The sequence below is a fragment of the Perca flavescens genome, chromosome 4 (assembly GCF_004354835.1).
Source record: "Perca flavescens isolate YP-PL-M2 chromosome 4, PFLA_1.0, whole genome shotgun sequence".
NCBI lineage: Eukaryota > Metazoa > Chordata > Actinopteri > Perciformes > Percidae > Perca > Perca flavescens.
The window spans coordinates 16,825,835-16,853,135 of NC_041334.1; the positions used below are offsets into that span (position 1 = coordinate 16,825,835).

The window sequence follows — 27,301 nt, forward strand, 5'->3', positions numbered from 1 at the left end:
CGACATTCAAGCAACACTAAAAACATTAAATACTGTTTGTAAATAGTTCTAGAAACTAATTTGTTTTGCTTCCCTATATTGTATATACTGTATATATATACTTATTTATTTATATTCATATTTCTACTACAAGTGCAAATGACCAAAAACAGTTTCTTCCAGAAAAAAACAAACAGAAATAAATTAAAGTGACAGCTGTCCTTGGTCAAAGTGAGATGATTCTGTTTTTTTTTAAAGACTTACGAAATCTACATATACAAAATATATGTGTAAAAAAATAAATAAGATGATCGCATGAGTCCAGATTTCAACTATTGCACATTCCTTCCAAGATGCACTTTTTGAACCTAAATATGATTTGCTTACCAGTCATTCAGTCAGGCTCAAATCTTAACCAATCTAGAGGATATAAAATCTCACTGGAGAGTCTACTGCATAGAGTTCAGTCTTGTGGACAATGTGAGTTTCCTAGCTACAGAAGCCATTGTCCTCTCCATTTATTTAGACTTGACCCTTTAAATAATCAATCGATAGATGTTCAAAGTCTCAATTCTGTAACAGCTGATATACCGGCTTCTAATCTGAGCTTCCGAACATCTATTCTTTTATCATTTATAGGGCGACTTTCCAACTACGGTGTCATCGTTACCGTACTAGTTTCATGTAGACACCTCAGTTTTCCTTCTTTTATGTAGCACACTTTGTTCCCTCTAATTCAATAGAATTTTTGTTCACTATTTCTCTTTGAAAAATACTTTGATATGGCACATTTAATGTAATCTAAATTAGGCAAAAACAACAATATATCTTTGAGTGACAATCAAAATGACATACAACTATTTCATTAATATGTGTAAGTTTTGTCTATAAACATAAATACATATTTGTTCTCTAGATGAAAAAATAACATTTAGTGTTTTGTTTTTTTTAATTTAATGAATTTGATGAATTCATCAAAGTTTCACTTTGTTGCACAGTGGCGGACAGTGCAGGTGCAGTGCTTGTTGAGGTTACAATGACGGTTACCATAGTGACAGGAGCCTATGCCATCCAATAAATAAATAGATAAATAAACGTTGAAAACTGCGTTTTTGAGCTGTCCCTCTCAGCGAAGGAATGTTTTCTCTCCACTAGAAGCTTTTTAGTATGTCACAAAAATACTACACTCATACTGAACAACGCGTCAGAGCTTGTACATTATTTACAGTGATCCACACGAGAGTCGAGGGGTGCTGGCATTGACAATCTCCTCGGGGTGTTTGTACTGTCCCCATTGTTACACCAGCCTTCTGGTAGGAAACGCACTATTCACAGTTTTAATTACGTGTCAATCTCTACAAACTAAGCTAGCCTTGTTGTATTTTTTTTGGCACTAACAGTGGCCAAGGGGATGAACAGCCACTAAGAAATCAATTGAAAGGAGGACAGGTAGAAAGACAGTGATGGCGGTAACACAACAAGTGGAGTAGAAACACCCACACAGTTATAAGGACGCCATGCTAAGGATTATCAGGTTAAAGATAATACTGAAGGTTTGATCCACATGCCTTTTCAGTCTTCTTCGAAAACCAATGTGAATTTCACAGTTCGTACTTAAGGACTCTGTTCTCCTTCCAGCTGGTGGTCCTGACCGTGGGTAGCAGTGTCTTTTTGCCTTGAAAGATAAATCACATAGAAGACAACAGGCTGGAGCGCTGTGGGAGGTGTGCGATCACCACAACGGAACTAAACAGACAATCCTACGTTGAGCTCATTTCAGTTAGGCTCTCGTTCTCCTATTCAAGCAGAAGCTGCTGCTGTTATGCCACACTTATATTTGAAAAAAATTAATAAAAAAAAAGTAAAAGAACCCAACAATAAGGAATGCAAAGGTTTAAACAAAGACAGACACAAACATGCATGCACGCTCACACCTCGGCTTAACAACCCACACCCAACACCACCACCTCCTCCTTGCAGAGTGACTCCGACTCAATGCCAGTTATTACAGTAGATCGAAGACTAGCGAGGAAAAGAAGTCTCTTCAAGAACAAATCTAGATAGCGTCTAAATGAGTCTAGAGCTGACAGTAGTTATAGTTGCTGAGCGTGTGATAGTGCTCATCGGTCTGCTGGGGATGGAGCGGAAGGAGAGGTGCTGAAGCTGAGCTGGGCTGTTGGTTGGGTGTGAGAGGACTATCTTACAGAAATAAGCGGTGATAGAAAACATAATGATGAAGCAGCGTTGATGAGAGCGTGGGAGTAAGGTTGACACAGGGACAGGGCTGAGGGAGGGGCATGGGAGGGGGCTGCTCTTTCAGGAGTAGATGGTGATAACCTCGCGGCCGCCTCCGCGGACCAGGAGGACCCGGTTGAGACCGTCAGTGAGGACCTCGAGGAACTCCATGTCTTGGAGAGAAGTGTTAAAGAAACTAGAAGAAACATGTACAATATACCTGTTTACATATATAATATACTGCAAGCACTAATACTGGGTTTCACAAAACAAAATACTTAAATCAATAGTTCAGTATTTTGGGAAAAACTTGTGACTGGGAGTTTATATGCCAAACTCTTTCTTGACCAGGAGCAGCCACTTCCTGATATAAGTTGTATGGATCTTCTCATCTGTCGGCAAGAAAGCCAATAAGCGTATTGTCCAAAATGTCAAAATATTGCTTTAAGACGCCCTGTTTGCTTTTACCTGTAGAAAAAAAAAAGTTATAAACAAAGTCATAAAGTCATAGTATAGTATTTAAAAAAAAGTCATAGAATAGTTTGTCATAAAAATGATAAGTCATAGTATGGAAAAAGTCAAATAAAAATTCATAGTATAGTATGTTGAAAAAAGTGAAGAATGTCTTAGTATATAGTATGTTGATAAAAGTCAAAAAAGTCATAGTATAAGTCGAAAAAGTTGTATAACAGGCATATTATAGTATGTAGAAAAAAGTTATAAAAAAGTCATAATGTATGTCAAAAAAATCGTATCAACAAAAAAGTTATATAGTATGTTGAAAAAAAGTCAAATAAAAAGTCACAATGTAGTTGTGCTGGTTCGATGTTGTATTTATGGTTCACACTGAAAATAAAACAGACTGAAAATGAGAAACTCTCAATACAGAAGTAGGGTTTGATCCTTCCACCTGAGATTATGAAGTACCTGTTGAGTTTCCACAGGTACATGTCGAAAAAGTCGTAAAAAAGTCATAGTATAGTATGTTGAAAAAAACATACAAAAGTCATAGTATGTCAAAAAAAGAAAGAAAAAAAGTTAAAACGCTCCTTTAAGAGAATTGGACCCTCAACCTCAAATCTTCATTACATCACCCACACTTTAGCCTGCTGAGCTATTTGCGAAGCTAGAAGTGTGCTGGTTCGATATTGTATTATGGTTCACATCGAAAATAAAACTGAAAATGAAAAATTCTCAATACAGAAGTAGGATTTGAACCTTCCACCTGAGATTATGAAGTATCTGTTGAGTCGGCAACTCATCTTGGTGAGCTATACCTGGAGCTTTTCTTTATTTATTTGTTTAAACATTTGTTGTTCAACATCAAACATCTTTCATAATTAGTTTTACTGAACTGTAACTGACAAAAAATCTATTTCAATTGAACTGCAGTGTGCTAAAAGAGTAATTAAAACTAAAATATCACCTCCAAATGTTATTTCAAAGGTCTATCTTCTGCCTGCAATGACACTGTCTGCTTATAAATCCTAATTAGTTATTTGCCTCCACTGCCTATTTACACTATTTTCTGATCACAAATGACAGTGATATTTTTTTATTCCTGAAACCAAGTAAATTAACTTACCATTTATTGCTTATAACACAAAATACAGGTTTATTCCTGAAGCAGGAAAGTGCCTCAAGGCTTAAACTGATTTTGATTGTATCTGTAGAGCGCCACTAAAAGGTTTGATTTTTTTTCACACCACCTGAATGTCAATTTACAAACAAATCCGTTCATTATATTTATAGTGCAAAAATGGGAAAAAAAAACTTTGATCTAAAAGTCTTCTATATGAATCCTTCATATTAGTGACATAAATGTTTGCTTTTTCCTTGTTACAGGGATGATGGTTTTTCCCCCCAGTGTATTTGAGCGTCCCTCATTTCTTGAAAGTCCTGAGGATAGTTTTCAGATTAAAAAAAACTAATACAGATTCACTTGACTGCACTTTAGGCCTCCAGTCTTTTTTCGTATTAAATTTTAAACTCTGAGCTATCTCGAGCTGCCTTTATGGCATCGTGATATTTGAAAGAATGCAAGTGACTCAACAGTAATGGAAGCGTCCTACTTGTGTTTTGAAAGCTCTGTCTCTATCAGTAACTCCTCTCAGTAAACCTTCTGTCTGGGTAAAGGATACAGTTTTCGTCACCTGTCCTGTTTTTGGGTGGCCCGGGCATGTTGAGGAGGACTAGCTTGGCCTCTGAGGACTTTTTGATGATGACTTCATTCAGCCGAAGCGCTGTGTGCATACGCCGCACATTGGACTGGTTCCTGAGGGGAGACAAAGCAACAGAGAATAAGGTCAAACTGTTTTACGCTGATCAAGTGATATTTCAGAGCATGTTACAAAGCATTTTGTGATACTAAGCTGGTCGAGGTGACAGAGGCTCATTCACACAACAAGTATTCCATCTTCATCTGCTCATGTGGCCAACACTGTCAGTATGACTGAATGAGGTTTATAGGGACTTCAATACTTACAGGTTCTCCCACTCGCTGCAGCATGGCAAGAAGAGAAACATATGATTATCAGTACTAAGATGGGAATGCTTTTTTAGTGTACCCAATCTAAGCTCTGCTAAAAAAAACAACCTTATAAATCCTTCCACAGCACTCTGGCAGACCTCTTTGGTGCTACATTGTACAGAAAAATAAAAGACCCAAGGCTCTTTTGGTCAGGAACAAGAAGGTACTTCACCTTTACAACAGGTTCAATGAGCATTTTAAAGCACTCACGGCTTCATGTTGAAGATGTCTTTGATGCCCTCCGGTGTGGCTGCGCCAGGCGGTTTGGCCGGCTCACCGTCACACTTCTCAGTCCAGGTCAGCTGGATCTGCTCCCCGGGGCTCTTGGCCTCCTCTGCGGGGGTCAGCGGGGTGGCTGGGGTTGCGGGGCTGGTTGGGGTGGTGTTGTCGTGGATGAGCTGGACCTGGGCAGGGGGGGACACAGGGGAAGAGGCCGACTTTGACTATGAGACGAGAGGAGGAGAGGACGGATGTGGATTTACATGTACATTACATTGAAGGTTGAAAGAGGCGCGGTTGAGGTGGATTTAGAGGAATGCAGGTCAAAGTCACAGAGAGCCACAGTGTTTGAGAGAGGGAGAGGGAAGAGAAGTGTGATTAAGGAGCATTACTTTGTTTAGTCTGCATATTATGTGGTTTGACGCAATCGGTTCAATGGAATACTATACCTTCTGTAGCATATTTCCCAAAATGTCAAACTATTCCTTTAAAATTATAGAGTTGTAGTATTTCTATTACAACACACTTTTATTTTTAGTTGTCATTTACCGTGTGTTGTGTTCTACTATGTTATCCAGTTTTTGTTTATCAAGACATTTTATAACTTAAAAAAAAAAGAAAAATAAATCACAACCCCCTCAGAGTGCCTGGTTTTATCCCCCGGCTCAATCTGCTGAGTTAAATCACCTACATGTGAGCACACAAATGATCTTTACACTTCAAACTGGGGTCGGCTGTGCTCTACCTCTTCCTCAGGCTTCTCCTCCTTGCTGGCGGCTGGCGGGTCCTCGGTCACGCTCAGCTGGGTGGTCACGGCGGCCGGGTTCTTACGGCGGATTGACCCGCGGGATGAATCAGTGATACTCTGGATCTGTGAAGATACAGATGAAGAAAAAGCAAGGTAGGAGTCATATGAGTGGAGATTTGAGGATCGTTTCATTGCAAATGTACTGATGTGGAGAACCAGGCAATCTTAAAGTTCTACAAAGAACTTGGAGGAGCTAATAATAGTAACACTGACATCAACATCTTTTATTTTCAATATCTGTCAAAACTGTGATTCACAAAAGCAAAGCAGTTGCTGCTGTGGCTGTAGTTAACGCTGATAGAAAGGGTAAATATGGTGTCCCACTGCGCCGATTTAACCGTAGATATGCTTTTGTCCAGAGGGGCTTATGTGTCAAGTCAAGTCGAATCATGCTGAGCCATGCCAAGTCGGCCCGTCAAGTCATGTCAAGTTTATGTGTGCATCTTTGAGTGCATTTCAAAACAACAAAACTTTGACATAAGCAAACTTTCTTACCTCTCTCTCACGCTCATTCTTGCTCAGGTTGATCTGTTTAAGCATCTGCGACCGTTGTTCCATCACCAGGGTCTTCTCGTAAGTGTAGGCTGAGATGTCACTGTCATGCTAAGGTGAAAGAATGAATGAAAATGTTTTTTTGTGCTTTTCACATCCATTTAACAGAATATTCAAAGCCAAATCCCTCATGCGTGACGCTGTCTTTGTTCCTGTTGAATCCTGGATGAGATATGCTTGCAACACAAGCATAAACTAGTTGAAATGACGTGTCCACCGACCACTTCTCAAAGCAGATGTGGTTATATCTGTTCTGAATGGCCACACCTGGAGGCAGGGTGAAAAGCGTGCCTTTCTAGAGAGGAGTGAGACACGGTGAATCATACAAATTGGCAAATCAGCACACACGTTCGGACAATCTTTCCTCAAAGGCATTCATGGTGTTGCGCTGGGTTGTGCACGCGGAAATGTGACAAGAGTAATAGTGTGAAGAATGAAGAAGAAATTAAGAAAAAAAAGGGCTTAAAAGAGAAAATGTATTACTTTCCCACCTCCGCATACCCATCCTATTGCTTCATCAAGTGGGCGTGAATGTCTGAACGTTGGTTTTAAAAAGATACAAAAATGGCGGACGCATTCACCCCAATTCTAATGTAGGTGAGATGAGGGGAGAGCATGTTTTTCAGACTGTACAACAATTTGACGAGCACTTTTGCTGTAGAATACTGATGCCTTAACACACGCACACACACACACACACACACACACACACACACACACACACACACACACACACACACACACACACACACACACACACACACACACACACACACACACACACACACACACACACACACTGTATTTCATGCTGTATCTCGCACCAAGCCTGAGGCATCGCTGGGTTATCTAATTATGTAACCAGCTCCACTGAGATTAATTATTAGTTATATTCTGACATAAGTGGTCACAGATATATAAAAAGTCAGTCTAGTCTTGAGAAAACTCACCATTTCTACAACTTCCACCATGGCATCAATACGGAGATGATAGAGGAATGTGGTCAGGTCTTTTTTCATCTGGATGCTGTTGTCGTCCAACTGGGCCACAGTGAAGATGCGGATCTTGCACTTCCTCCAAACCTGAGCAGCAAAAACACTGCTGACATATCCTCACAGAAAAATCTGTGACTACTTTATGTTGGTTTTGGCAAATCTACCGGTTTAGAATTATGAAAACCTACATAATTCTACTACAGAAACTATTTCTGAGCTGCATCTCAGAGTATTAAAACTGCAAAATGAACGTCTTAAAAGAACATTACAGAAAATATTATGAAAGGATGACGGGATATGACATACATCAGGTGTTTATTTTGTCTGTAAGAATCTAGACCATGCTTTGCTTTATTTCTTGATTTTACTGTAGTGTACTTGAAATGTTTTTTTTTTTTAGTAATGACTGTTGCGCCGTACCTTGTGCTGGCGGAGAAGGAAGGGCAGCAGCATCAGCATGCCTCCATCATGGACAATCCACCACACGTCGATGTGACCCTCAGTGAAGCGCTCTCCATTGGACGGGAAGGCCGAGATGTTCTTTGGGACAAGCAGAGCCAGGTGAGCAGCGGTGGTTTCTCTGACCAACTCTGCAGAACGCACACATACAGAGAGGCAGAGGTGTTAGTGATTACTACTTCTACAAATTGTCTTCATTATAGAAACTATCATGACAGGATTTATTCATATTCTTTCGGATTTCGTTTTTTGCAAGGCTTTCTTGATGTAGCTAATTGGCTGTGGTTGACCTCAATGGGGAGCTTTGACATTGATCAGCTATGATTATAATACATGTGTGTTTATGATCTGAACTGGCATGTTTCTGTTACTGCATCGTTTTGCATGAATAATTCTTTTGTCCATTGGCAAATATTCATTCTTTTCTTTCATGCTGTACTGATTTTTTGCGTCACTTGTCCCCTCAACAGAGAGGTTAAGTAGCAGGATGAGCTGCTGAAAAGCTGGAGCCGGTAGGGATTTTGTCCTGCTGAGATGCTTCGGGAGCGATGCTCGAGATAAAAAGCCTGCAGTTAGTGCTTAGAGAAGTGCACCACTCCAACACTACCCCAGAATCTGCCTTAGGCAGAGCCAAAGCTTTTGGATGGGATTATTGGTTTCTTTGCTTTCCCAGGGACCCACCAACAAAGTTTCTCCAGGTCTGGTGCTCGTCTCCCTGCCTCCAGTTGCGTGGCCAGGATACCAGCACAGCGTTATGTTTCAGGCCTCCTAGCCCACTGGCCTGGAGGAGGTGGGAGGTGGCATCACGCAGGTTCGAGGACACGGTCACTTGACAGAAGCCCTTCACCTTCTCAGTCTCCATCAGTTTGCGCAGCGCCTAGAAAAGCCAAAGACGAAGAATAAGAATACCTTCTTTTTGATAATGTAATAATAGTGAGATCTGGGACCAGCTTTCAGCCCCTACTGGCTTGGCCCCTTGATCAACTATGTGCCATGTGGGTCTTTTCTGGCTTGAATGCAAATGGTCCCTCCTTCCTGTCCTTTTGTTTTTCATTTGTAATTGCGTTGTGTCTGATCACTGCCTTCCCTTACCCTTTGATCACTACTATTTACATCCTGCCTAATCACTGAGAAAAATGAATACATTTTTATATGACATAAGTTTAGATAGACTTCCAGTTCCAGTGGTGACTGTAGGTAAGTCCCATTGTTAAATATAACGACTATAATAAAAAGAGACATGAATATTAGTAGGTACACACATACATATATATATATATATATATATATATATATATATATATATATATATATATATAAATACCCATATATGTATACAGATTTGTACACTAAACAGAACATAGAGAATCCCAGGTTAGACAAATCCCCTGATGAAGGTGAAAGCAATGTCTGTTTCAAATATCCCAGATTTTAAAACAAACATTGTCTTTTGACCGTGATAAGTATAAGTTGTGTTCAAGTATATATCTGTGGCAGCTAGCTACGTGAGGTTTCCTGTCTGTGATCCAATTTAATGAAATAAATGATCTTCCACAGAAGAACAGAATTTAACAAATTTTGTTCTTTTTTTTATCATCTGGATTTTTATGCATTAATCTTATCTTATGTGTGGGTTTTTTCAAACTTTAGGGCTCCCTACCTTCTCTGCACGCTGGCTCTGCTCGCTGTTCTCCAGGTAGGTGCCCTCTAGAGCTGTTCCAACAATGGTCAGACCTTTGCCTGCCTTCAGCTGGTTGGTCAGAGAGAGCAGACGAGGCTGCTCCACATTTTGCTCTGCGTCTGTACTAACCAGCGTCAGCAACTGGGGCCTGAAGAGAGGGGAGAGAAAGCAGAAAAAAGTCGAGGGTAAAAAATGCAGGGCAGGGAGAGCGATAAAGAATCAAATAAAGGTGTGAGGAAATAAATGGGCGAGTGGGTAAAGTACAAGTCCTAGTTGGGAAGGAGAGAAAAAGAAAAACAGCATACAAGGTTGATGTGTTAATAGGAATTCACAAATAGTTTTCTTTTTTTGAAAGCTGTGTGTAAAAGAATGGCTGAACATGTACAGACATGATGTTAATTTCTCTGTTAATTAGAACCACGGTAAAGCAACACAATGTGTACCTCCAGTTCTTGGTGTGCGGTGGACCTTCCTCCAGCCGCATGAGAGCGTAACGTGCAGCGCTCAGAGACAGACCTCGTATCCCATCACCCCACTCTTTCTCCGCACTGTGACACGGACAGGCGCCAATCAATATTCGTCAATCAAAACATGAACAATAGCTTTGCAGCTTCATTCTAAATTTAAAAAGTGACAGTGATACAGTCAGCACAGTGAAACAACTTTTAGATGACAGTTTGACATAATGCAGTGTGATAAAGGATTAGGCATCACTGGTAAATGTCAAGTTAACATGATGTCATTCACCACAGGGAATCACAGCACTTAAATACTCAGTGTGCATGGCTTGGTATTACTCCATTATAAGTGTGGATGGATTACTGAGCGGGCCGCACAGGCACTACTTTAAGAAAACCGATCCCTCCTCTCAGGCTTTTTTTGCTGGTTTCCTATAATATTGGTATAGTGTGTAGTAGTGAGTGTCAGTGTGGATCTGCTGTGGTAGGAAGGCCGCTATAGTTTTTGAACCTTCATCTGCAAAACATCGCTGAAAGAGATGCAAAACTACTATGCAGCCACATCGTTTGTGATTGCTTTGTGTCTCTTTAAGTCTGGGGGTCTTGCTCCTATACAGGAAGGGTGAGGGGGCGTTTTACATGTCTGTGCCCATTGGCCAGTTGTCTCAAAATCCACCCATGTTTATAAGTAGGAAGTTATGCATAACACATGGTAGCTACATGTTTCTTACAGTACACAAAGTGGTCTGCTAGGACATCAGCACCCCTCACATGAGTTACAGGAGCCCCAACAAAAAGTGGAATTAATTTCCCTTTAAAGCCCTGAACAAAAAATATTGGAGTTAGAAACTCCGTATCACACACACGCATGCACGCGCGAGCACACACACACACACACACACACACACACACACACACACACACACACACACACACACACACACACACACACACACACACACACACACACACACACACACACACACAAGCAGCAAAACCCAAAGGCAGCCAGCGAATCCAATCTCTCCTGGGGTTGCGCTCCACTTACCCTGCAAACTCTATATACTTGTAGATCGAGCCGGCAATAACCATGGCGACAATGGCGTAGTACCAGGAGCAGAGGAACATCAGAGTGAGACACAAGCTCATCCCCAGGAAGGACAAAGCCCTGCATAGAGACACGGACAGTAAGATAGATGCCCACAGAGACACATTTAAAATCTATTACCAAAGATTCAGCTGCTATTTGTCTCAGTAGCTGCTGAACTGACCAGTGGTAGAACTTGAAGCGGGGCCTCCAGTTTGGAGTCCTTAGCAGTGTCTGCAGAGCACAGGCCAAGTTCACAAACATGTAGCACATCAGGAAAAACCTGCAGGACACAGAAACACAGAAACTCAATTTAAAACAATGATCTTCTTATGTCCTTTGTGCCATAATTGGGTGATTACACCCTGATTGCTTTCCAAGGAGTATGTTGTCTTAACATTCACTGGTAGTTTAGATATATTGCTAGAGCAGAAAAGCGGCCTGCCCTTTTGTGTGATGAGCTAAATCCTGAGCCCATAAAATTTGGCATATGCAAAATTGTTTAAAGAATAGCAGGGGACTGGCTGCTCTGAAATCTCCCACAGTTGGTTTTTCAAAAATGGCAGTAAATTAGAGAGTTCAGTTCTCACATGGAGAGGATGGGAGCCACCGCATCCAGGGAAGCAATGAGGATGCCGATCTCGCAGATACAAGCTGTCAGCAGCAGGGACCATGTGGGTTCTCCGTTGGCCTTTCCTTGGCCAAATATCTGCGCGGACAATGCAGAAACATTAACACCACTGTTTTTTTTTTAAAGAGTAGGCCTGCTTAGAGTGCTGTTTGTCCCAGCATGTAAAGTTCTTATAAAGTAAGGGAAAATTATGACAAAGTAAAAAAGTCGACAGACTTACCCGAAGGGCGGGCACGATGCCGTCCTTGGCGATTGCCTGCATGAGACGAGGAGCTCCTGTCAAACTCTGCAGCCCTGCACCGCAGGTGGAGAAGAAGGAGCCAATCACGATCACCCATGGTGATGGCCAAGCCAACGTGCCAATCACCAAATTCCCGTGGACTCCCTCTCCAAACCTTAAGGAAATGTGACAAGGTTGCTTGCCATTTCAAAACACCCCAAACCTCTTTTTCTTTTTTGTATTATTAACAGCAAGCATATTATGGAAGGAATAATTTCAGGGGAAAGTTTCTCTCAGCTAATCAAGGATGGACTTACTTGTCCCTGAGGACCACACCCTCGATGCAGGCACCAAACAGAACCACACTGGACATGTCTGAGCAGTTATGGATCAGGAAAGCAAAGGTATTTCATAGACAGGTGTCATGTTTTTAATATGGTGGATATTTGATATTTGTTTAGCTGGCATGAATGTTCCTTAGATAAGATCACAGAAAATGAATATAAAAATCATAAACCTTTCCCTTTGAAGATGCACTTAATGATCTGATAAACCAATCAACTGTGGTTGCTGAGAAGACATCAATCGATTTTGTTTAAGATAATATATCAGAGATCAATGACATTGTAACTAACCTCCTTCTGCTTTATTAACTTGTGATTGCATAGGCAGCCTGCTGATGCGATTAGATGTCTAATCAAATTTTAGACCCCAAGCTGATTACTTTGAGATACATGGAAGACATTCAAGAGGGATGTTTCAGAGTTAGAGGCCTGTAAATAGGCCAAACGTTTCACACACCATTTTTGGTTTAAGCTCAGTAATCTTTTGTTTTACATTAGTATGTGCCATAACCGTGCTAGCATCTTTTACATCTGTTCAATAATTTTACAGCAGATGAAATTAAATATTCAATAAAATACAAACATGTCGGAGGACTCAGAAGTCTTTGAGTTAAAAGAAATTGCCCATATTAAACCTGTGACACCAAACTGATTCAGTAGTCATGCCAAAATGATTTAAGAAAAGAGAGTCAGCATCATCTTCCATGAATGATACAGGCATACCAATCAGATAAACAATGTAATACCCCTAATCAAAAATCAGAATGGTATTTTAGCATTTATGGCCTTATTATGGTGCTCCCTGCAGGCCAATCAGTGTGTTTTTGTGACAGTAGAGCAAAGCACCACAGTGCATCATCACTTTAAGTCCCGTCAACATTGGACCCGTGGTGTTTGACATATCATCGCAGGGTTTAAAATATAATTTGATCTAATAATCTGGCTGGAATACATCAAGTACTTTTAGATGGCTAGTATGCCTGCTGTAACAGCTGCACGTTTCATACTGTCCAAACAGTTTATTCCACATTCTATTTATTCTATGTTTTGTATATACTCTGCACTTTTTATATACTTTTTGCACTTCTGGTTAGATGCTAAACTGCATTTTGTTGTCTCAGTACTTGTACTGTTGTGCAATGGCAATACAGTTGAATCTAATGTAATCTAAACAAGGTCATAATTAGAATTTGTGTAACACAATCCTGGGAAGTATATCTAATTTATTATGTTTTCTCTGGCTGATCAGCAGGTTTTAAAATACACTATTCCACTGATATAATATTTGACAAAAAAACTGGCATCATTTTAAATACTTAAATTATGTGAAAAATAATCGGTCTGTGCAATGGCTCTTGTTATCCTGCAGAGGGCAGTAGTGAGAGGATACAGACGAAAGAGGTGGTGCAGATAGCTGCAATGGTTCCAACGGGGATTGACTTCTGGGCATCACGCAGGTCTCCGGAGCGGTTGGAGCCAGCCATGATACCTGAACAGATAGTCGAGAAGCAAACATTAACAAGGTCAAGAGATTTACACAACACAGGGCCTGTTAGAAGCAGCAGAATATCACTGAATTCATATACATGCATAACACAGAAACTTCAAGACAACCCTTCCCCCCCAAATTAATGAACAATGAATTAATGAAATACAAGTCCCAATAATGCTTCAATAGTGCTGCAAATTCGGAAGTGCCTTAAACCTGCATTCTATCTGAATTCCAGCAGGGGGCGACACGTGCGGTTGCAAAAGGAGGTCGGTTTCTGTAGAAGTCTATGAGAAAGTGACCCACTTCTCACTTGATTTATTACATCAGTAAACATTTTCATGAGTTTATGGTCTCATTTGCTAGTTTTAAGTCTTCTGCAACACAGAATGATTATTATGGTCTCGTTGATTTTAAAATCGGTGATAAAGCAGGGGGTATTTTCGGGCATGGCTATGATTGCCAGTGAAAGTGTGTAACGTAACGTAGAGTGTAAGGGCTCCTCCCTCACTCCTCCCTCTCGTCTAAAATCGTAACATCCCCAACCAGGATGGCTGCGCCCGTAACGGCAAACTCGACGACTCATAACAGATCTCCACAAACCAATGGGTGACATCACACATGCTCTGTCCATTAATATTATACAGTCTATGGTTTTAAAATAAAGATTTTTACCTGTCACAGAGGGGAAGTAGATGCCGACCAGCAATGTAAAGAAGCTGGTGATGTCGGCCAACACGTAGCGGTTGGCGTTGGTCAGAGGGTCATCCTGGTCTTCCGCTGACTCTGTGAACTTTTTGGCAATCAGATCCCCCTTCTCATAGTAGGTCCCAAACAGATTGTCTGGATGGGGGAGAGGGATGTAGGGAAGAATAGACATGAGAATCGGGTGAATGTTTCATGTAGACAAAACCAGATTTAAAAAAAAGGACATAAACATGCTCTCATTCGAGATTGCAAAGCAGTTAACATATTTTTAGATGTGACTTACCTAAATGTAAGATTATCTGGTTTACTTTAGCTATGCAGTGGTCAAAAAATAAATGTATTTTAGGCTCCAAAAGGCCTGGGCTTAAATTCAAGTTCAAATATGGGGCACGTTGTCTCCCACTTAAACCTAGTGCTTGAACCGTGACCATTTAGGGTTAGCCCCAAAAACAAAAACATGGTATTCAGATCACTAGTATAACTTGCGGTTAGGTTGATTACATTGTAGTCATAAAGGCATCTTCTAAACTAAAATACAGTGCCTATAAAAAGTTTTCATCCCCCACCTCGAAGTTTTCATGTTGTATTGTTTTACAGCATTGAATCAACGTAGATTTAACAGATTTTAATTTTATTTTTTTACACTTAACAACAACAAAACTTCATGGTCAAATTGAAAACAATCTCTATACATGGATCTAAATTAATTACAGTTTAAAAAAAAATGTAATCTATATTAAAAAACAAATATTCACCCCCCTTTAATAGGACACAATTATAACGACAGTGACGACAATTTGGTTTTAGTCTCTGACTAACATTAAAGGGTCTTTTTGTTAAAACAATAAAACATGAAAACTTCCAAGTCGGGTGAATACTTTTTCAGGCACCATACGGGCTCTGATTTTCAAACGTGGACCCTTAACAAAGGGCTTACTGTTAGCTAGCTTTGGGCTTTCTGTAGCCTCAGGTTTCAGGTAGCCTTGGGCTGACAAATGTAAGTGCTACTATAATAAGGGTCTATAACTTTCTTCTGCTTTGTTTTGGTGAAACTTCAGCATTTTCTACATTTCCTGGAAAGACAGTCAACTCTTTTTATGGCAATATATGTTTCTATATCTTCTTTCTATATATGAGATGTAAAAATACATTCTAATCCAATTTAACAAAGTCAGTGTATTTATTACATTGATGTAAATGGTTAGAACAAAATATATACAGCCTTCCTTAAAGGTCCCATGACATGGTGCTCTTTGGATGCTTTTATATAGACCTTAGTGGTCCCCTACTACTGTATCTGAAGTCTCTTTCCCGAAATTCAGCCTTGGTGCAGAATTACAGCCACTAGAGCCAGTCCCACAATAAGCTTTCCTTAGTATGTGCCATTTCTGTGTTTGTAGCTATTGAGGAGGAAAGAGGGTGGGGGTGTGGCCTTGACCAACTGCCACTTTTCTCGTTTGAAAGCCATGATGCCATGGGACCTTTTAATAATTTCATTATTTACTCCCTGCCCCTTTTTTTCTGCAGCTGCTCATACTGGAGACGGATGTTTGTACAACAGAGAATCACTCAGGCACCTTTGCACAGCAGTGCAGTTTGACAAAGCCGTTTACCTTCGAGGAGAGAATGGCAACACCACTAATTATCTGTGATTCAGCAACATATTAAGACAAGAGACAGAAAGACATGGCCTTGTATTTGTGTGCTCACTGTATGAAAACTATATATAGGCAGATCCAAACGGGATGAACCGACCTGCCAGGATTCCACTGGTGACCCCTGGGATGCCCTGGATCTGAGTCACATTGTTGGCTGTAAAGTACTTGTCGCAGGTAGCGTTGAGGAAAGGTGAGTCACAGAATATGCGCCACAGCTGGGTGGTGACTGTCCCATTAGCTGTCTCAACGGTCTTGGCACACACATCGAAGGACTTCCACACCAAAGTGCGGTTGCCCAAGATACATACGCTGGAAAGAAGAAAAGCACAACACATTTGTTTTGACTTCTTGTGTAATACAATATCAATAATAATACATTAAATCACAAAATACCACATTCTGCCTGTCATTTGACCTGATTCCAAGCAATTTGATTAATTTGGTCACTCATGGTATAGTCTCGCTTTGCCAGACCTTCCTCCACAGCCCTGCGGAGGAGGGTCTGGCTAGTCCACACAGCATTCCAGGATGGGAGAAAAATGTGCTCTGGTTTATTGGCATTTCTTTAAACCAATCACAATTGTCTTGGGCGGTGCTAGCCTCGGGTAGGAACTTGTTTTGGTGGAACGTGTACGTTCAAAAATTGTTTTAGTCATGCAACCCGAAAACTCAGATTGGACAGAGAGTCTAGCTAGCTGTCTGAATTTACCCTTAAATGGACCTGAGTTTAAAATTAGTAGACTACTCATGGTGCAAACACTTTACAGAAAAAAGTAACCAAAATCATTTAAATAGCAAAACAAAATAAATAAAATACTTTAGAAACTTAAACCACAAACAATATTCTCGCAAGGAAGCTTTGATTTAGTTCTTTTTGCAGGTCAAAACACGTCCGAGCTAAAAATGCCCTAAAGTGGGTTGAACGTCATGAATCAGCATTTTAATGACTATGTTTCAGTGTGTAGCAGCTAGGTCCCGCTCAGTTTCAACCTAGAAGTCTAATGGTCTCCGGACCTGGTCAGAACGTACAGTAGTTTTATTAACACATGTAATCTGTAAAGTAATCTGAACGAACGGAAGCATGTCAAAGCAGGCGGAGTATTTGAATGAAAACGAAACCCATACTTCATTCATTTCCAAGCTTTCAAATCAATGCAGATGGCTTTCTAGCATCGAACCAATGTAGTGACATGTTGTCACAAACCTAGCGGCTGTTGTGTGCTTGTGTTCCTACATCAGTCGTGTATTGAATGTGCCCATGTGTGTTTCTCTGTGTAAAGGATATATTTTGCAACTGTGCTTATGTTCTGTTTTCTGTCTCGGTTGTCGCTGCTTACGGGAATTCGGGAGCGTCGATGCCGGTCTTGATGACCCCGGCGTAGACGGCCAGGATGGAGAGAATGACGCAGGCCAGAAACACCAGGGCCAGTTTGTTGACGTACTTCACGCCCACAAACACCACCGTGGCCATGGAGGTCAACAGGATGGTGCCGTACACACGCATGTTGTTCAGCAGGGCAGCCTCTGCTTCAGCACCCTCAAGGCCCTCCAGGGGAAAGATGGCCGCTTTGGGTGCTATGTAGATCTGAAGTAGAAGGGTTAAGTTATTATTCCTCCCCCCACCTGTATATAACAAGGGATATCACACCTGCAATTTTCTCATAAAAGTTCCATACAATTGCATTGTTGCTAAAGGGCATCTTGGTGGTAGTTGTTTAGGGAGTGTTACTCATCCACCTTCCCTCCTCACTCTTCCCTAGCCTCTCTGGGGATGTAAACTGGCAGATTTCAGGCTTTTCACAAGCCTGCTCCTCTAGCTCACTGTTTACTGCTGAATTTAATAAATCTCACCAAGGGTAAAAAGGGAAATATAATAAAAGAGAGGTGAGAAAAGTGTGAGGTGAGCAAGGAGGACAACTCTGTGAAGTGTGGAAACATGGGATGCTCACATTAACGGTCCTCTACTGGAGCTTGAAGCAGCACATACAATACTGCTCTTCTATTTTAATTCAGCTTAATTAGAGAACTCAAGCATCGTATTAATATTCAAAATTAACTGCCGTTATTACACTTTAACGATCTAAGAATAGTCCCATCATATATAAAACGGTAAACCCCTAATTAGCCTGTCAGTATCTGTCATCAGCTTTAGATGATTCATGCCAAAGCTGTTACATAAGCATGGGAATTTCTCTTTTATTCAAATAATCATTTGGTTTCCACTCAAGACAGTTGAATCACTATAAAGAGGAAAATAAAACTGAGAAGAACAAGCAGGGAGTCGGGGCTCATTTTGGTCATTTGGCTGGAGAAAGTGATTTGATGCTAAGAACAGCATTATCACTAGGCAAACAAATCTCCTGCTTCACTGTGAACTGTTCCAGCTTCCTAAAATAGCAACATCAGTTTGTGTTCTAGGCTTGGGTGGAAGGATGAAACATATTCAAATCAGCCTTCTCCAGATCCGCTTCTTACAATTCTGCAGGGATTGTTATTTTACAATGGAAACTAAGCCAGCTTTGACCCAGAAGACAGAATTAACCTCCATGCATGATCAAACTCTGAATATCCATTAGAGGCATCCAGAAGGAGAATAACGGAAGAATACAAATTAAAAAAAAAAACACACACTCCGGTATTCTGATAACAGTGGACCAAAGTGATGAGAGCTGTTTCAAGGAATTGTCTTGTTACTCCGCCAGTGTGTTGATCGCTTGCTAATGCAGTATTTACATAATTACCCAATAGCCCATGCAGCATGGGGGACTGCATTGGAAGGAGTAGAGAACAAAAGTCAGAGGAGGAGGTAGTGGAGGAGAGGAATGAAGACTGAGATGAAAGATCCCTGCATTTCATTAACTGATCAGAACTCACGTTGAAGAACACACAGCTCGAGCAAAAATAGCTTCAAAGCGCTTTGAGGAGGAAAATAGACTAAAGGAGAACGTTATTTAAAAAAGGCATGTGGCACATACTTTAGTGATGCACTGCTGGGTTCCCTTATTATTGGGAGCACACAGTTCATTTGCCAATTCACCATTAATTGTACTGCACTGATGTGTCAGTCTCCACAGCATTCAAGCTGCACAGCATTCTGCTGTCAGAAATTATCAACAACTCTTCCTGGATTATATTCTGCTTAATTACATTTTGGAAAAATCTATTTATATTATATAGTATCTATGGTTTATCATGACAGACGTTAAAGGAAAAGCTTGACATTTTGGGAAGGACGCTTGTTAGCTTTTCTGGCGAGAGTTAAATGAGAAGATTGAAAATAAAATAAAATAAAGAAAGAAAGATTGCCCATATTCTCAGTAGACATCAGGGATTGGTTTTTGTGCTGCTGTTTTTTTTGGCTCCTTGCCTCATATTGAACAATTTCCATTTGGCACCAGTTTTGGACCGAAGCAACGTGGAACCAAATCTTTTATGTAATACTAACATAATTTAATCTGTTAGGTCATATCCAATCATAGCACTTTTGCACTTGATGCTTAACGACATTACCATCCTCTCGAGAGGAGATTTTGTGACAGTGTTATCACTATGACAAAACTGTCAAAGTATAATGTTGCAGAGTTTACTGCAGGAAAGGAAAACGTTTCAAGTACGCCGTACAAAAGACTGTTTCCTTTACTCGCATTAACATGAAGCCACACACTAGGCTGTCAGTGGTCTTTGCTTCTAATTTCTGGTATGATTAAAAACATGGAGATGTTGTCACATTTCTCATCAATTATTAACCAGCGTCTCAGAATAAATCTGAGGTGAAAAAATACCTATAGAGAAATGCACCATTTTATATCTACAATGCCAAATGTGAATATGTGTTGTCAAGTAATTTGAGTCCCATGATCGTATACACATTCACTGTCTGGTCCGACACACTCGTAGCACATTCCTCCAGATCCCACCTCTCTTCCAAGCGACATCTCAACTGTTTCCATTTGAGAGTATTGTGAATGGCAGAAAAATGTGTGAAAACGATAAAACCTCATGATGACAGTAACAGAATGAGAGAGGGGATGTTTCTCACCAGGAGGAGCTCAATGGCCCCCAGGATGTACATCGCTCCAGCGAAGGTTGTCCCCAGATAGAAACAGATCCCCACTGCTCCCCCAAACTCAGGGCCCAGTGAACGGGATATCATGTAGTAGGAGCCTCCAGCTGCACACAAACACAACGATGTTAACAGAAAGGTTTGTATGTTTGTATGTCTTTTAATGTTCAACTGTATAAATCACTCAATGTGCTTTTCATTTTAAGTAAAAGCTCAAGCACAACATTTATGAAATTAACTAAGTGAATTTCAATCAATTACATTTTCTCTGTCCATTATTTAAAGCACACTAAACTACTTCAATTTAAGTTTGATATTTGAGTGCCACAGTTTTTGGGCTACAAAAAAAATCATCATTAATGTTATTTGGCAATAATTCTTTTTTTTCTTCTTCATATTTTACTCTATAAAATGTAACCAGAGCCCAACATATTGTCAATTGTTGAATTTCTGCAACTACAAGCCAAACCACCACCCCCCCACCTAAAATATCCAATTCATAACAAAGAAAAGCAAGAATTCGTGAAACTATAACAAGTAAATGTCTGCTATTTTTACTTGAAAATATATTAATTGATTGTAACACCTGAAATTGATTATATTGATTATACGTGTTTGTGAAATTTTACAACTTTGCTTTCTCATATTGTTTTATAGTTGTCATTATGTTATGCTGTTTCTGTGACAAATCTTTTTTTTTATCGTGTTTTACCACAGTGCAGCTTTATTTCCTAACAGTGTGCAAATAAATTAACTGAGCATAAATAAATAGACCTTAATCAGCACTTTGCAGCAGCATAAAGGCTGGTACCAGTTATAACAGAGACAGTTATAATTGGCTTACAGTTTCACACTTTTCCACAAGCCTGTAATTTGCTCTGACCCCAGCTGTATGCACTTCAGCTGGTAAGACGCAGGCCATCATTACTATGTAAACTCACATTATAAAATATAGCTATACTACGTACATTAATGTGTCTGCATACAGATACAAACGCATACATTCACTTTTACATTTCAGGCATTTGGCTGAAGTTTTGTTTTGTGTAAACGATGTGTGATGACAAGTTAAAGTGCACAAGAACCCAGACTAAAGCTTTTAATGTTTCTGGGGATATCAAGCTGCGCTGGATGTAATGTGCCAAAAGCAATCAGTGAAAAGAGAATTTTAGAAGCGGACAGACTCAAACAGTGATGACTGTGTGATGCCAGCGTCTGCTCACCCACCTGGCACTACTCCATTGGTAGCGATGGCACTCATCGAGATGGCAGTCAGCATGGTCTGCACAGAGAGGGAGGGGAAATGACAGAGGAACATGATATCATCATATTTACCAAATCCTGCATATAATGTGAATGTGAAGAGTTGATTGCGGAGTTTCTCATCCTTAATACACTGTTAATTACACCCAAATGTACTGTATGACAAAGTAAAGAACTGGTTTCCATCTGTAAATGTAACAATGTTCATAATTAATATATCTTTACAATAAAAGGAAAACAAGACTATGAGTCTACAGCCATGCAGGCAACTATGTTGTACTTAGCATAGCGGTGTTTTGAACTAAATGCTAATGCCATGAAGCTAACATGCTCACAATGACAATGCTAACATGCTAGCAGGTAATAATGTTTACCAAGTTAGCACAAAGACTGGAAACAGCTAGCCTAGCCCTGTAGCATCTTAATTAAGCTTGTTAGCATGGTAGGATTGGCTAATCAGCACTCAAGACAAAAGTATTGTACAAATTAATTTTTTGAGCTTGAGAAAGATTTAAAGATCAACCTCATGGGGGCACTAGAGGAAAAAAAATCGGAAGATCACTAAAGTCATTAGTATTCATCATCTAGAAACCTTCAATGTCTGTACAACGTGCCAATCCACCCAATAGATGGAGAGACATTTCACTAAACAAGTAAAATCTTTGACCTGCTGGTGGTGCTAAAGGAAAGGTCAATCAAAAGATCATTGAAAATCTATCCAATAGTTGTTGAGATATTTCAGTCAGTGGTGGACCGACCGACCACTTTTTTGTCAGATAAGCCTACCACTTTTAGAAGTTAACTTTTCACATTTTAATTCCCTCCCAGTGCAGTCCATGATATAAGCATCAGGCCTGTTGTATATAACATCAGAATACCCTGTGTTGGAGTTTACGTAAGGAGCACCCCAATTTAAAGCAAAGCTAAATGCTGAAGCTTGGTTGTTGATTAGATATATAATAATGCCACTGGGCCTGTCAACAACTGTCAGAGCCCATTCAGACAGCCAATTACAACTCTAATGTAACTCCGGTGCTGGGAGAGAGGAGAAAAACACCGGAAGAAATGTAAGGGCATGCTAGGATGGATATCTGCCTGCAACACAAACAGCCTTTACTGCTCTGCAGAGAACGAGAGAGGGAGAGAGAGATGCACGCAGCGAGTGGAAGAATGGGCCAGAGAAAAACCAAATGACAAAGTGAGAAATAGAAAGATAGTGTGTGTGACAGTACAAAGACAGCATTAAGATTTCATCATTCTTTCAAACGCTATTGTTGAATTTCTGAGTGTCTTTTTACATTGCCTGCACATGAAAGAGAGTGACGAAGCATGAGGAGGAGATGTGAGAGCAGGCTAGTAAAAATCTGTGCCATCTCCTGAAACAGCTGCTACGTATACATTTTCTCCGTTTTACTGCTGTAATTATATTATTTGTCTAATTTTATTGTACCATTATTGTTGCATTTGTTGTTTTAGTCATTGTTTCAATGTTTCAAAATATGACTTTTTATAGCCCACAGTCTCTTTATACAGCTGTTACTGATTCAGCTTCTAAAAGATGGTTTTTTGGGGCTTTTATGGCCTTTAATTGACAGGATAGTCTGAAAGAAAGAGGAGAGAGGGGGGATGACATGCAGCAAAGGGCCGTGGGCTGGATTCAGGGGGCACACTCTACTGGGTGAGCTAGTGGTTGTCCCATTACTGACTGGGCTTCAACCCAGTTTATGAAAGCTTTCACATTTGAAAAAAATGTTGACGTATGTATTCAGTGTGAGGTGGGTCTTTCCTGGGTACAATTCATTGTAACATATTTTACATTTACAACAGCAGGACAGAAAACAAAAAGTCAACCATGATTAGTCTGACTTGCAGGATCTAGACTTATTAAAAAAAATCCTGCCATATTTCAGATGGAATTCTCCTCTCCTTGCCGCTTCCCTCCCGACACTATTTTGCAAGGGCACTGTCGCCACATCCTGGGCTTGTATTGAATTCATTTTCATGTATTTCTTTTTTCTTTTTTTTTTTAGCTCAACTTCAATACTTTTTTGTTCTGTTGTGAATGTTGTTTAAAGAAAGTTTTAGTTTACAGTTTAGTTGACTGTAAATTACATTTAGATAATTTACAACATGCCAGTATATGTTACGTAATCACAACTTCTTTTGAAACACCCAAATGTTCGATTTATAAAAAACAACTCTTAAATATCAATACCAGTATCGGCCTCAAAAATATAGTATCACTATTCTGAATTCACTGGTTTAATGGGTTTTACTTTTGATTTCTTCTTCTTCTTTCTTCTATGGGTGGGGCACTTTTAATAAACGTAAGAATACTACGACATTTATTACTATTATTATTAATAACAATGAATAATAACTATTTTTTCCTTGACACTGTATAATATCATTCAGTGGTCATTGTTGTGGTGTTCTTGCACTGCGATTCCTGAAGATTAAATCTATCTATTAAAATAATTTTTTTATTTAGGTAACTTAGACCAGCAAGAAAGACTGGGACTTAATAACGGAAGAAAAGTCTGGTGAGTCCCAGCCGGTTATGTTGGACAATCATTACGTCCGTCTCTGTGAAGACTGTAATGTGGTTAGTGTCACCTGAGGGCCCGGTGGACTGACAATCAGGAGTGAAGAATGAGTGGGACTGGGCTCTGTTCGTCTCTCTAATCTGGTCATAATGAGGCCGAAAGCTCTTCTCCCACCACAGCAGATAAGACAGTAATTGTTTAAGTGTTTTATCTGATGTGGGCAACAGCCACGCAGAGGTAGTGCGTCGCATACTTGACTCATAGAATCACCACACAACTGTACACGACTGCCACCAATTGGAATGGAACTATTTGATTTAGACATACTAGTACAGTCAAATAGGGGCAGATGTACATTAGAGGTAATATTTGGCTCTGGATTAAATGTATTTCAGTTATGGTATGAAGGCAATGTGATTTTTTTCCCCAAAAAAAGCCTGGATTTTGTCTTTCCAAAAAAAAAAATATATATATATATATACCTGAACGGTGAACAATGTGATTGTGCATTGAGTTTGGAGGGTGGTTTCTTGTTTCTTTTTTTCAGCCTTTTCAAAATCAAACACACATGAGCAGAAGTGTAAGGAATTGATTAAAGTGTGTCTATCTCCTCTAATGTAAACTGCAAACATTAGAATACCCGGTTTACTACTATAGTAGTAAACTCTTCCTCTAAAGTACATCATAAGCTAACTACATTCTTTTGTGTGGTTGCTAGAGTAAGCATTCAAACAAGGTTATATCCTAACAATTTTTTTATTTTTTCCTTATCATACTGTGCTGTGTGTGTAGAGCTCATTATTGTCAACCTGCATTACAAAAACAATGGCGCTTAAGTTCAATGTCTTTTACATTGAGCACCAGCTGGTAAGGATGCTGACTTTTTGCCTGGAACACTCTTTAGCTTCAGTCTTTTTTACAATAACTTATGTAGCCTTCAAGTGCACATTTAAGGCCTTTTCACAGGCTTCTAATTTCAAAATGAGTCAGCCGGTATAGTCTGCTAGAAATGAGAAACCTGCTTTTGTCCAACTCTGTGTGAAATTAAGGACACATTGTGTAAAAAAAATCACATAGAATTTCGAGTGGTAAATCTGCCACCATTATTTTTGTAAACTGCATGTGTGTGTGAGAAATACTTGACAGGCGTGAAACCAGTAACTAAAGGGGGTGGGGCTTAGCAAACTGTCCCTTGATCCCTTACTTTAGATAAATTTGGATGGATTTCATCGTAGTTGTAGATTTCTCCTTTTTTTCTGCCAATGTTAACAGTCTACAATACATTTTTTGTCTGGACCACGACAAGCTCCAGACGGTCTGTCATTTTCTTGACATGCAGCTAGCAGATGTGCTTTTGTTTTTCAATTGAATTCTATTTCGTCACTTTACCTTTACTGATAGACGTGTCCTACTTTTTATTCCACATGACCCCTCTGGGCGTCACTGCAGACAGGGACATTAATAAATGGCATCAATCAGCTGCTGTCACAAACACAGAGGATCGCTCTCTGACCGTCCTGCAAAGTTTGCACTGATCTCAGAAGGTCACGCTCTAATTTGCTGCAAATGTAAATGAACTCGATGCAAATGTGAATTAACTTGACGTGTAGATTAAATTCTTTAAAATTTAAGGCTAACATTTTTCAGCTTTTGTCTCTTATTTTTTCCCTGGTCAGATGATGGATGGTATATCCTTGACGTCCACTTCCGGGATTACTCCGGTGCCGCAGGAAATTCGGCCGGATGCATGCGTTTCCTTCCGCTTTCTTTGTGTTGGAATTTTAAACTCCGGTGGATTTATGAGAACTATCTTGACTGCACTAGCCAGACCCTCCTCCGCTCCGCAGCGTGTGGATGGTCTGGCAAAATCAGACTAGATGATGCATGGCCAAAAATCCCAACTACTTTACCTGATGACCTCATGTCTGAATCAGCCCCTGATTGGTGGACTGGCACTGGAGGCAACAGTGCTGTTGCAGTCTGCTGTAGTGAGCAGGACGTGCAGCATCTTTTTTCCCACTGACCCAGAGCCTGTGGCCTGTTTTATCGTCCCACTTTCAGGCAGTGCAGGTAATGTAAAGCTGTAATGGTTCGAGAGTTTCTTAGATAAAGAATATGCCCTACTCTGGTTTGCCAACACTGTTTTTCTCTATGAAGCCTGGAGTCAGTGCCTGTATGTCCAAACTCAACATGCACCCACAAGCCCTCTGGCCTCCAAGCGGGCCAGTAGAAAACTTCAGTTTATGCCGCCTCGCCATCTGTCTTGTTCACATGAGGTTCAACAGGAGACAGCCTACATATTAGACTAAAGGGATAATTTCCTTCTCAGGCAGTGTGAATGCTAGCGAAACTTGAAGAATTGCTAAGTCGCCATGATTACGTCTGAGCCCGAGGAATGTATCTGGCGAAGAAGCTAATTTTCATTTTTAAGAAAAGCCTGCTGATATACCCGTGACTCTGACTGCAAAGGACACTTTAGGTCTCTTTCTTCCCAAAGCTACAGTCAAACTCTGATTTGGCCTTTAGTCGACCCCAGACTTCAGCGGAAATTGGTTTTGACAGGAACGGAGTTTCTGCGCTGCCCTGAGAGCGTGCTTCATTAGCATGCTTCATTACACAAATGCACAATAGTTTTGTCAAGTACAACTTCATCCATTCACATACTATGGTACAGTAGAAGTCTATTTTCAGTGAGCTGTTTATAACTTGAAATCCCTTTGGACGGTATTGCAGAAGGCAACAGTGTCAGGGGAAGGAGATGAAGGTGAGTTTTTACCTCAATGGATGGAGACTAAGCACAAGAGGACAAGATGCAGCTGTGTGAGAGAGGTGGAGGAGAGTGGTGGCAAAGTAGGAAAAAAATTGGATGGTGAAAAGAGAGGGAGAGGAGAAGAAAGAGGAAATAATGAGACAGTAAAATAAAAAAAGGATAGAAATTGAGATGAGAGCAAAAAATTAAAGAGATGAAGGGAGAATAGCATCCTTAGCATTTAAATGAGTCAGGACACAGAGGGCAGACCACCCTTCCCCTCGCAGCATTTGGATTCGAGACGTGCAAGTAATGAGGAAGGCCAAACAACAGATGACTTTCCATCTAGAATATTAAACCTCATTTTATCTTGGTGTCAAGCCTGCATTCATTATCTGGGCTAAAAATACACACATGCCGCGCTATGTTTGCATACATGGGCTCGGAGATATACTGACTTTTAAAATGGTTGTGTATAATTTTATAGTTAATGGTATATAATGTGTCAGCTGTTCCACATGGAGGCACATTCCTTATTTTATGACTCCCAGGACGTGCGCGGTGGTCGACGGCTCGTTAAAATGTTCTGTCAAAATGTTGCGTGACCGAAGAATAACGATGTAAGTG

At 40.2% G+C, this 27,301-nt stretch overlaps 1 protein-coding gene across 1 annotated transcript in view; it reads right to left on the reverse strand.

The window, feature by feature from the left end:
* Positions 1 to 229: 229 nt before the first annotated feature.
* The window catches only part of slc12a5a (solute carrier family 12 member 5a), a 173,315-nt gene continuing 146,243 nt past the window's right edge, over positions 230 to 27,301 (reverse strand). The window contains exons 5-25 of the mRNA XM_028574778.1: positions 21,344 to 21,398; positions 20,093 to 20,223; positions 17,391 to 17,638; positions 16,151 to 16,362; positions 14,363 to 14,530; positions 13,589 to 13,687; positions 12,172 to 12,229; positions 11,855 to 12,029; positions 11,594 to 11,712; positions 11,188 to 11,286; positions 10,965 to 11,084; positions 9,902 to 10,006; positions 9,438 to 9,606; positions 8,459 to 8,654; positions 7,739 to 7,908; positions 7,274 to 7,405; positions 6,267 to 6,374; positions 5,709 to 5,834; positions 4,955 to 5,148; positions 4,356 to 4,489; positions 230 to 2,387 (exon numbers count right to left, since the gene is read on the reverse strand). Coding sequence (XP_028430579.1) covers positions 2,296 to 2,387; positions 4,356 to 4,489; positions 4,955 to 5,148; positions 5,709 to 5,834; positions 6,267 to 6,374; positions 7,274 to 7,405; positions 7,739 to 7,908; positions 8,459 to 8,654; positions 9,438 to 9,606; positions 9,902 to 10,006; positions 10,965 to 11,084; positions 11,188 to 11,286; positions 11,594 to 11,712; positions 11,855 to 12,029; positions 12,172 to 12,229; positions 13,589 to 13,687; positions 14,363 to 14,530; positions 16,151 to 16,362; positions 17,391 to 17,638; positions 20,093 to 20,223; positions 21,344 to 21,398 — 2,910 coding nt within the window. The 3' untranslated portion in view covers positions 230 to 2,295. The remainder of the gene's footprint in view (positions 2,388 to 4,355; positions 4,490 to 4,954; positions 5,149 to 5,708; positions 5,835 to 6,266; positions 6,375 to 7,273; positions 7,406 to 7,738; positions 7,909 to 8,458; positions 8,655 to 9,437; positions 9,607 to 9,901; positions 10,007 to 10,964; positions 11,085 to 11,187; positions 11,287 to 11,593; positions 11,713 to 11,854; positions 12,030 to 12,171; positions 12,230 to 13,588; positions 13,688 to 14,362; positions 14,531 to 16,150; positions 16,363 to 17,390; positions 17,639 to 20,092; positions 20,224 to 21,343; positions 21,399 to 27,301) is intronic.